This window comes from Pinus tabuliformis, chromosome 3_2, assembly GCF_031772625.1.
Source record: "Pinus tabuliformis cultivar Carrire ecotype Pingquan chromosome 3_2, CPIR1, whole genome shotgun sequence".
NCBI lineage: Eukaryota > Viridiplantae > Streptophyta > Pinopsida > Pinales > Pinaceae > Pinus > Pinus tabuliformis.
In genome coordinates, this window is record NC_142302.1 from 1,117,024,219 (window position 1) to 1,117,035,924 (window position 11,706).

Here is an 11,706-nt window from a genome sequence, read left to right on the forward strand (position 1 = left end):
TTTCATGGTTAAGACCTATAGTGGATCTTTGGCATATTGGTGATCTTTCTTAAGAGCATCTACCTTGTGATTATCTAATAATTGATCAATTGTATCTTGGCTATCTCTTGTATCTTGTTGGCACTTGTGATATTTAGCACTTCATCTTGTGTATAAGATTGTCCCTCATTCATTAAGTACTTTGTGTAATAACTAAAGCTAAATCATAATTAAGTACTTAACATAAACAATCTTAACTCGAGAGCATTCATCTATCTTGCATCTCATTCTAGACTTAGTTGTGCATTAATAAAATTACCTCCAAGCTTAAGCTTGGTTAATAGAAAGATAGGGCCAATCTTCATCTTATAGCTTGAGAAGGATAGACCCTCTCTAGTGGTTAAAACAGTGACCTTGTAGTCGTTAGAGCCACAATCTCTGCAGAGCCACATGCATCGGGTACGTTAGATTTCAAAGAGAGGTATCGTTAACCAAGCCTTTGCTTGCTTCACCTTGACTTCTCTTTGCAACCTACTCTTGAGACTAGCCTCAAAACAAATAGGGATTAAGGGATTTACTTCGCTAGGAATTTAATTAAAATTAACTAAGATCTTGCATTTCACCTAGATTTTAGATCTTGCATCTCATATAGGATAGCGAAGCATATAAGCAGTGGTTGTTCATCCGGTCACCTGGTATGTAATTGATCTAGAGATAACGAAACATTTAAGCAGTGGTTGTTCATCCGGTCACCTGGTATGTAATTGATCTAAAGCAAGTAGTTGACTCCTTAAGGCACTGGTCTCATAAAAAAAATTAATTTAATCCTTAAACTTGCTACAATCAACCAAGTGGCTAGGCCATTTAATCGTGTCTCCCGGACTTGTTGGTTGCCAATAAGTCTCACTATCCATTTTCCATAAGGACTACCCTCCATAACTTGTTGTTGAGAGACAACTAGAATGGAGAGCTCGGGGATCAGAGTGACAGCCCCCAACCTGAGTTGTTGTCACACCGTGCCGGTACAATCTAAGCAACAACAGGAACGAGATACAAGGTTTTGAGTTTGAGTCCCTGACAAGACGAGAATGAATGAACAAGTGTTAGTTTTCTTGCGAACCTAGCACCTAGCAAACCATTAACCTATTAGATTATAGATCTATTGAATGCATTGCACAACTAGGTTCCCAACATTAATTGACCGAAGCAAAACAGAATCAATCTCACAAAATAAATGACATAACAGATTTTGCCCAATCAAATCAGTTTATCATTAAATTGATTCATAAACCACTTGGGCTCCTGACTTGGGATAATGGCCCAGCTAAGGAAATACATGTGCAAAACTGGATCTGATCCAGTTGATCAAGCCTTCCTTGGTTGATCTGGATCTCCTTGCTTCTCCCTTCCTCAGACCTAGCACACTTAGAGTGTCATACTCCTCACTGAGATGCCTCTCTCAATCGTGTTTTTGTGTAGTGCCTTCTCCCTCTCCTTAACCTTGCTTTTATAACTTTACATTGAGATAAATCCCTAAACCTAATCTCCAAAGTGATTGACGATCGAGATTAGATCTCGCCTCACATTAGATAAAGGGTTGAGATTAAAACATAATCACTAAAGTAATTAATTCACTTTTCCGAAGTTTACTTTAGCTCAATAGCCAACATAATAATTATGTGTTTTTCCTAAGTTAGACTTAGGCTAAGTTACAAATGCAACTTGCTCACACTAGAGCAAGGGTCTAAGGAGACTTGGGTGGCTTCTGCGTGCCTAGACACTTAGGCTTGTGTTGAAGTGCTTGCCCAAGCTACAAAAAACTAACAATTACAATTCTCTAGCCATATTGCTGCTGAGTTTAGCTACAATTTTCCAAAAAATAAAAATAAAAAAATTGAAGGGAATGTCAATCAGCAAGGATGCAGTACTCAATGCGAATGCAGGGCTTCCCACACCCATTTGATCACACATCTTTTTAGCAATGGATAATGTGTTGGATCACAACAACACTCTCTTACATTAACAACAAATGACTACCACACCCAAAATTGCCTCATTGCAGAGGAGTTTTATGGACAAGAACTCCTCACGCAAGCCTCTCACCTTAGGGCCACATTGGCTCTAATATCAATTATTTGCTTTAATAACCAACAACAAATACATAAAAACAATTACGAAACAAAGGACACCAAGAGTTTAAGCTCAAGAAATCCCTGAAGGGGGGAATTCTATTAAATTAAACCATCCCATGTGTGTTTTTATTGTACAATTGGTTCCTTTACATTAAAAAAATTACGAAACAAAAGACACCAAGAGTACCTTAGGGCCACATTGGCTCTAATATCAATTATTGGCTTTAATAACCAATAACAAATACATAAAAACAATTACAAAACAAAGGACACCAAGAGTATAAACTCAAGAAATCCCTGAAGGGGGGAATTCTATTAAATTAAACCATCCCATGTGTGTTTTCATTGTACAATTGGTTCCTTCACATTAAAAAAATTACGAAGCAAAAGACACCAAGAGTATATGCTCAAGAAATCCCCGAAGGGGGGAATTCTATTAAATTAAACCATCCCATTGTGTTTCTATTATACAATTAGTTCCTTTATATAAGAATAGGTGACCATAATAGTTATGTCATAAATAGATGATTGGTTCAACAATATGCATAACTATCTCCACAATAATCTCGATTCTCCATCAATTTTTCAACCAAATTCATCCCTAACATCTCCCTTTTCTCATCTTTAATTCTTCTATATACTTCCATGCTTGGTCCACATCATTACACTTCAGTCATATAACTTAGACATTCTTCATAATTCACAAGCAGGAGTTAATCCTTTTGGATTGTATACATAATATACATGGTTTAGATCATGTACCAAAGCTTTTTTGGTTTTCGTCATGCCCTTATATTCCATTTTGGGAAAAACCAAACTACTTTTAAATAATGGAAAGGAAGCACTTTTATTGTTCAAATAACTCTTTTATCTTTGAAAGGGAGGGCTTGGATCATAAAAAGATAATCAATAATTATCTAATAAAAGGTTTTTTTTAATCTCGAAACCCACCCAGAATTTCCTAACCTACGCCACAATATAATTGATGAAATAATTTGCTCAAGTAACAAAAAAAGAGTAAAGTACTAAAAATTGGGTACTTTCAATCTATCAAACAATTTTTGCTAATATTGAATATATTAAAAAAAGATTTGGCAAAAGCACGAGGCTATCCTTGTTCCCAAGGAAAAACAAGAATTGACTTAGGCGTGGGGTTTAGGGGCATCCACAAATAATCAAGTAAATGCATATGCCTTTCTTCAAGGTTTGATATTTGTAAATGTAGACATAGTAAGGACTTTAATCATCATTGATTATTCAAGTATAATTATCAGCCTAGTAAATTCTAAGAAGACTATCTTTGATGGCAAGCTAGCATCACTCATAGTGAGGATTCAAAAGGATATTTACCAATTTCAGGAGGTCACCTCCTACCAAGTCCTCAGAACCCTCAATCATCAAGCAGATGGTCTTGCAAATGAAGCAACAAATTTAAATGAAGGGATCCCTAGGGAAAATGGGGGTATATATTGTTCAAGCCATGCCCTAAGTTCATTTGTGTTTTATCAAACATGAAGGCACATCACAAACTTAATAACCAACACATGTCGAGGCATTTTCGACATCATATGATATCAATCAGGGGGACAGTGCAAAGGGCATCACTTTTCCACCAGTTTTGCACATGTTGAATTTTGTAGCTATGGTCGGTCATCATAATTTATATTTTAGCCCTTGAAATATATAATGAAAATATAGGACATGTTCTTCATGTCATTTTATTTTATTAGCCCTTGAAAGATTAATGTAAGGCGTGTTCTTATGTCAGTTTCAAAAGAAAAAATTTTGAATTTTGAATTTTTGGCTCCAAACTTATCAAGTCAGCCCTCCTTCAAGTCAAGTCAGCCCCGGTGAAGAAACACCCATTTGGACAGGCAGAACAATATATATAAGGCACTTGACCTCTTCCACAAGACACCATTCGATCTCTCACACAACAAGATATATTCTGGGCATCCAAGCAAAGAAGAAGAAGAAGGACGAAGAAGGACAAATTCATCTCTAGCATTTCTCTCTCTCTCTTTGACTTCACATGTGACTTTCTAGGCATATTTTGGGCAGCAGGTCGAACTTCTGGGAGGCCTAGGGCCAAGTTTGTTGGGCAGAAGATTGACTTGACAAGAGGGCTGTTTGACAAGGTTTGACCATAGCATTGTAGGTCAGTTTGACCATCATATTGACTAGCAGCATTAGGTGCATCTCTTGTTGAACTGAAGAATTTCTCTAAGGAAAAGGTTGTTGGGTTTTTTCCCCAAGTGGGTTTTCCCAAGGTAAATCTTGTGTTCTCTTTGTGCATTGTGATCTCTACTGTCCTTGTACATTTATGGTTGAATTTTTGAAGTGTAATTGCTTAATGATAAATTGAAAGTGCTAAAAGAATATCTATATCATCAGAAGTAATTATCAGTATTTCAGAAATTGGTGTTTGTATCTATTGCACTAGAGAAATCAACACATGCTAGCCATAACTCTCAGCCGGCAATTTGAATCCTTCAACGTGTTATCTCAAGACTCGGGTGGGATAATGGCTCAGTTTACAGGTGGTTTTGGTGACAAAGCTTGTTGGTGGTCAGCTTGGTGACCTGGTTTTCAGAAATTGGTGTTTGTATCTATTGCACTAGAGAAATCAACACATGCTAGCCATAACTCTCAGCCGGCAATTTGAATCCTTCAATGTGTTATCTCAAGACTCGGGTGGGATAATGGCTCAGTTTACAGGTGGTTTTGGTGACAAAGCTTGTTGGTGGTCAGCTTGGTGACCTGGTTGCTGCTTGCCTTTTGCGTAAGAATTTCTCATTGTTTCTGGCCTGTATTTTGGAGTTTCTATTCAGTGGCGAGGGTTTCAGTGGTTTTGTGGTGCCCTGTTAAGGACTGCACTTTCGGTGCTCTGCTCTGGAGCTTTGCTCTAGTTTTAGGTGTTTCTGACCTCGGGTCCCTTCTGGGTTGTTTGGTCGCTTTGTTTGTTCCTCATCCACCATGTTCTACCACACCTGCTATAAGCCTTATGAGCTGATAGTTCGAGCGGGTCTGCCATGACAGTCTCAAGGGAATGTAAGGGTTGCTCTCTCGGATCTTTGGGTTCTTTATAATTCCTTCTTCGAGGACAACAGCTTCTGAAGATGGACTATATGGAAGCCCTAGAATTTTGCAGAAGACTCCACAAACATGAGGAATTTAATAATAACAACAGAACTTCAATTTTCTCAGTAACCACTAAAGTTCATAAGAATGAAGTTCAATGTATTTCTCAGGATGCCTAGGTCATAGATACTCTGGTTCAACAGAAAAGACAGATCCAAGTGTTTGAAGCATAGTGCTCTGTGCAGAGGAACACGGTCTGCAATCCCAGTAAAGGCTCACATTCAGCTGCCTCTAATTACAGAATGTCAGTCAACTCAACTCGGGAAGACCTTAAGGAAGAAGACACGGTACATCGAGTGATGGAGGACATGGACCTGAGCAACCAGGAATCCCATCCGATAAATATTGGACAAGATTAAACCATTAGAAAACATGTCTTTCATTAGCTTTTATGTTATCTACATCAATACTTACATTAGAAGTCTTTTTCAGATTATACACTACCAGAAGTTTTTTTGGAAGCTACAGCAAAGTATGATCTAGAAATTTTTGTTTCTCACATACACTATAACCCTGCATTGTCAGTTTTATTCCATGGAAACTATCTTTTTGTACTACCCCACTGTTCAGCTTAGCTACAGCTCTCTATAATATAAATTTACTAGTTTATATTTTTTTTAAATATATTAAAGAAAAATTTGTAGTACCACACAGGTGTTAAATGGTTTAACACAAATAAGATTGAAAACTTCATCCACAGACAACATTGTAAGTATAATTACCTCCTAGGCACGAAGTAAAATTGCAACAAGGTATGATATCCTAGCATCATATATGTAGCTAAGTCAAGGTGTATACTTGTTATCAAATGACCTCCGCCTAGCCTCAGAAATGATAGAACACGAGTGATACTCATTGGGTATCTTGGGGATATTATAGAGGGCTGAAGCAGCCTTTTTGGTCCTGGAGTAAGACCTCAAACTGCTTCTGATTAACTAGGAGCTTGTCTTCCTTGGACATAAGGAAACAGGTTAACAGCCCAAGACCCAAAGGCATCTCATAGGAGTGAAAGTTTGCCCCCTTTACAGATCACCATCAGGTTATTTCAGGTGCATGGTTGTCCTTGAATAATGGTAATGAGTCAGCCCTCATGCATGGATAGCAGCTAGTTATGGTTGTCCTTGCTGCCAGTTAACAACTGAGTAAAGATAGGTTTTGGCACCTTGAGCATAAAACATTTTAAACATAATTACAAGAATGCTACTGGGCACAGGTTCACTACAAGGGTGCGCAATTCCCAAATTATATATGTGTAATACAGCTTCTTCCTCAAGAAAGCTAGAGTACTTCCAAATGCTGATGGGCTTGCATATGTTTTTTGCAACGCAGATTTTAAGAAAAATCAAATTCACAAACTCGTTTGAGAGAGAGAGACAGATTGAGGAATAGATAATAGAAAACACAAAGCGGGGACAGTTTAATCCACTGAAATACTAATCAAATAATCACATACATACTCCTATGTTATTGCATTAAAATAAAAACCCAATGATCAACTTCAAACATTATCAAACTTCCATTTTATCCCATAAATAATATTGAAAAAAAAATCAAAGTAGCAGCAAAATTACCTGTTATATACAAGCAATAGCATATAAGCATATGATACTTGATAAGGTTACTGATAGGCTGGTAAAGCACTTTATCCGAAGATACAGTGTTGACAAGTTGTCTACTCATAAATCGTCCGTAAACATAGACCATTGCTGTGAAAAAAAAATGCCTGAAAATAACATGCCAAGTGTTTTGGTTAGAACTTCACAAATAATCCTCAGAAATCCTTGTCCAAAGATTATCAAATTAAGGCATGAAAAGTGTTAGCCACTGTCACAGGTTGTCTAACATTAGTAAAATGCTCCAAATCTCCTATATGGGGTAAATATATATACCTTTTCAAGTTATCCATATGAAATTACAAAGGGGAAGGTTTCCAGGAAAATAATTTGAGACAATTTAGACCCAACAGGAAGCAAATGGCTTACCAGTTCAGTAGTCGGAAACCTGGCAATTCTTTCTCCTCGTGAGTTCTTCTAAGCAAATTAAAAAGTTCCCTTGCCATATAAATCTGAATAACAACGATCATTGCCCAAATGTATAGATGACCCATATAAATAATAAATATAAATCCACCAATCATCCATACTGAAGACCAGACACGAGTTCGCATAGATTTGTACTTGTTACGATCATCCACCAGTAGATGGCCTCCATTTGTTTTAGGTGTCTCCTGTGAAGCCTGCCATGTTCATTTTATACAGTGAGAAGGATAAGCTCTCTAATCATTTTTCAGTACTACTATTTTCCACGGATAACTGTCAAAGATTTACAATGATCCTCAAATTTGACAAAATTATAATTAAATGAAAAGTTATATCTGAAATGCTTTCGAAAACTATTCTTTGAATGTTCGAATGTTATTTCCAGCTCCCATCCAAACAATTTAGTGCTGCATATGACCTTCCCACATTACATCAGTCTCACATGTCATAACTGAGACCTATCTTTCTTTTTCTCCATCTGCATAGACCATATTTTACCACAGTGTTTGCTCTGTCATTCTTTGCTTTTTCCTATAAACGAAACTAATATGTGACAATTGGAAACCGGTAGGCCATTACTTCAATCCCATGAAATCATTTCACCTATGCACACACATGCATTAGCAGGCACAAACTATTGGAAATAGCAATCCACACCTCTGTACCAGAAAAAAGAACGGAAGGCCCTTTCATGTGCCAAAACAGCTCAGAAGCAGGAACAACACAGAAAACACCATTTTCTATTGCCTTTTCCATTTCTGGGGGGCAGAAATTATTTCTCAAGGAACAGGAACTATCAAGGATCTACAGAAACCTAGATGGGATACTTAACCATAACAATGTGTAGTATCGCTATGTAGCATATATCAGCAGATCATGGTAACAACATAAAATCCTGCCCAGTTTTCCCAATCTGATGTTATATAATTGGTTGTGCAATAAAGAAGAAGGCTAGGAGTTGTGTGTGTGGCATGTTTATGGGTCAAGATGTAGATGGGAGAGCAGTAGGACGTCCACTGCCTGTACATAAATATTTTAAAGTGATTCCATGTCTTCATAAAATGTTAAAAAGTCAACATTTACTGATAATAAATCATGTGGACGTCCAGTTCACAGACAAGGAACAATTTCATCCAAGCAAAACCAAGAAAAGGCGCAGGTGTTGATGGCTTGCTAGTCAAGATGAGTGAATGCACTAACGTATCATCACTCTTCCTCTCATACATATATATTACTACAGTTCATAGTAGTTTAATCAATATCATAAATGAATGGTACTTTGATTTTGTGTTTCAATGCTCTATTTAATTACGGTTGATATGTTTTACTATTCAAAGATTCAGAATATTGGTCATGTGATTACTATTCAACTTTAGCATTCAAAAGGTTAGTTACTATTCAATATGGTTCTCATTATGGTTTGCATGTGCTGTTAGCACCTGAGTCTATTTTTTTGTTGTATCTTTCTATATTTTTTAGGTCTATGTATGACTATAGGTAAGTACAGTGTATATGTTTCTTGTATGTGACACCTTATGAACTTTGACTCATTCCTTGCCCGTTTCCCGTTTCTGGTAACTAGGATCCACACTTTAATAGAACCGGCAAGGGTGTCTGTCAAAGGGCATGTAGCTCAGTGGTAAAACAGCCTGCTGGCCAGGGGCAGTTCCTCGGTCTGATTCTTATCCTGTCCAATTTTCAACATATCCAAGAGAAGGTATATTTGACGTCACTCTCCTTGAGGAGCATAAACATTGAGGAGAGATTTCCCTACTACATGGTGACAATATATTGCACCCCAAGAATGGCAGCAGACTGTAGACTCCCTAGTATATACCAATAAGTGAGATAGTAAACGAGCAAACCACACCGAAGAAAATTCATATGCAACCACTGTGGGCTTCCCAATCCAAGATTAAAACATAGACACCTGATAACCTAGTAAGCATGGAGTCCAGTTCGTGCCCTGAGCTCATCAAAATACTGAATAACGGTATCAGAAACATGCCCTCAACTCTAATAGAAGCCAAATCTCCGTATGATCCTTATCTCCTTATTAATATATTGTAAACTTATTAGTGACTGTCATTACTTTTCGTGAGAAGCGTGCAAGGGAAATGTTTGAGATATGAGCAACCTTATTTTTCATTTGGGCACATGGGCAGGACGCAGTTGAGGTGCATAAAATAACTTGTAACATTTAAGAAAATATACAGAAATGATTACTTTTACAGCACCACACCCTCAATTACACTGGAATCCAAAGCTCCCCCGATTCCCTTATCTCTTTATATACAGGGTCCAACTTATTTGTGAGGCCCTTATTTTTTATGGGGGCATGGATGGCAAAAGTTTGATATGTAGGTGCCTTAATTTTCCATTTGAGCACATGGTTGGGAAGTGGCTGAGATGCAGAAAACAGTTTATAACAATTAAACTAATAAGAAAACAGAGACAATAACAGTAAAAACCAAGAACTGACCTCGTTTGAGCGCTTTCTATAGCGAGCACGAGATGATGGAGATGACACGGGAGGAACCCCCCCATCCTTATCCCTTTGCATTCTCGCTGAAAAATAATATGTGACCTCCCTTCCCTCTTCTGTTCAATCCAGCTTCTCCGAAATTTTAATCCTTTCCTAAAACGCACCTTCAAAATCCAATACAAAAATACACAACTTAAGGATCTGAGCACTGAATTTCCAGTTAAAAAATGCAGCAGAATAACAACACAAACTTCATGTGGGGTTTTGCCTGGAATAAAACCCATTGTTATTTACATTAATAAAGGATAATCCAATGCACCCACATACAAGTTATCTGACATTCCTTATTCCTTGCAATGTTTAGTGTAAAAACACCTATTCGATTGTACCGGAAAGTACCTTGTAGAATCCGATGCCTTCGATAAAAGTTTAACACCTGTGTTGAGCACAAAACCATTTGAGTCTATGTTTGCCATGTCGTGACAGCATTCCCATGTGTTAAAACCGCCTTCAGAGCCTGTTTCGGATGTGCCCAAAAGCCCAATAGGGCTGTAACGCTTCTTCAATAGTTTTCTTAATAACCACCTGTTAAACCTGATGCGCCCATGTGCTTCCTCATTCATTCATTCTTCGATATATTCTTCAAAGGGCAGAAACTTTACACTGCTGTGCTAAGAATTATCAATAATAACGCCGATTTTCCCTCGATTACTCTGATTGCCTGGGGACTATGTGATTCTGTGAATATGCTGTGCCTCTGCCTTCATTCTTCTTGTTAACACGTGCATGCTCATCTGGCATTAATCGCTCTTCTTAACTAGTATTATTCAAAACTTGAGGACAGAAATGAATCGCGGTGTCAAAAGACTTTTAGGACCAGCTCTACCCACTCAAAAGACAAAGTGATGACATGCAAGTGATGTGCAGTGTGAACTTAAATTTAGGGTACCTCTTATGGCTGTTTTTAATATTATAGAAATTATAAATTAAATATGCTTTTTATTTGAGACTTTTAAAAATAGTTTAACTACAACCACTATCATATGTATAAACAATATTTGAATTTCTTTTATGCCGACGGGTTTATAAAGAATGTTATTTATAAATATTCAAAAGCGAGTTGTTGTAGTGTAATTTTTTGAAATTATTTTGGTGGGTTTTTTAAGTTTAATTGTTTTAAAATTTAGCATAAAATTATTGAAATCACAAGTTCGATGGGTAATTGCTGCACAATCTAAATGTCCTAGGGGTTTCTTAGCATTTGCTGAATCCATATATACAATCAAAAAAACCAGTTTAAATAACACAAATCAAGATTTCACCTCAAATTTTTTGGCCCAAAAAGTCCAAAAAATCACACTAAAGACAACTCCACTGAAAAGTATTTGTTAGTTTTATATATATATATAATATATAAAGTTATAGTATGGGAGTATTTTATATTCACTGATTTATTAAAAAAATAGTTAGTTAGTTTTTATAAACCATGTTATATTTGTTGGTGATTAGTAAGGGAAAGAAAGAAAGAACGAAATTATTTTAACGTCCATAAGGCTAAAGATAGCCTATGGGACAGATTGCTTCTTCATCTGCTTGATGTATTCGGCCCTTTTTCTGTGAAGCTTCACAATAAATGCTCACAGCTTCTCGACAAACCCCTTGCTAAATAAATTTTCCCAAGAGCTAGGTGCCAGCATATCTGCATAACTTTCTCTATTGTCTTTGAAAGCCTCACATTCTAAAATGAAATGTTTTTATACTTCCACTTTTCTAGAAGAACAAAAAATGCATACTCTTTCCTCCCACACTTCTTTTGGCCTTTTCTAGTGCCCTGTTTCACAACGGAGTTGATGAGAATTAGTCCTTAACTGAGCAATAATAATTTTGGCTCTCCAAGAGATATTGATCTCTATGTATGCTTTTGGTTGAT

The 11,706-nt window shown here is 37.0% G+C and overlaps 1 protein-coding gene across 2 annotated transcripts in view; it reads right to left on the reverse strand.

The window, feature by feature from the left end:
- Positions 1-10,655, reverse strand: part of LOC149184582 (phosphatidate cytidylyltransferase 1-like) — a 177,796-nt gene extending 167,141 nt beyond the window's left edge. The window contains exons 1-4 of one of the 2 annotated variants that reach the window (XM_089417620.1): positions 10,176-10,655; positions 9,774-9,940; positions 7,235-7,488; positions 6,824-6,975 (exon numbers count right to left, since the gene is read on the reverse strand). In XM_089417620.1, coding sequence (XP_089273746.1) covers positions 6,824-6,975; positions 7,235-7,488; positions 9,774-9,854 — 487 coding nt within the window. In that variant the 5' untranslated portion in view covers positions 9,855-9,940; positions 10,176-10,655. The remainder of the gene's footprint in view (positions 1-6,823; positions 6,976-7,234; positions 7,489-9,773; positions 9,941-10,175) is intronic. The other variant, XM_089417619.1, reaches the window with a different exon arrangement.
- Between the last annotated feature and the right edge of the window lie 1,051 nt (positions 10,656-11,706).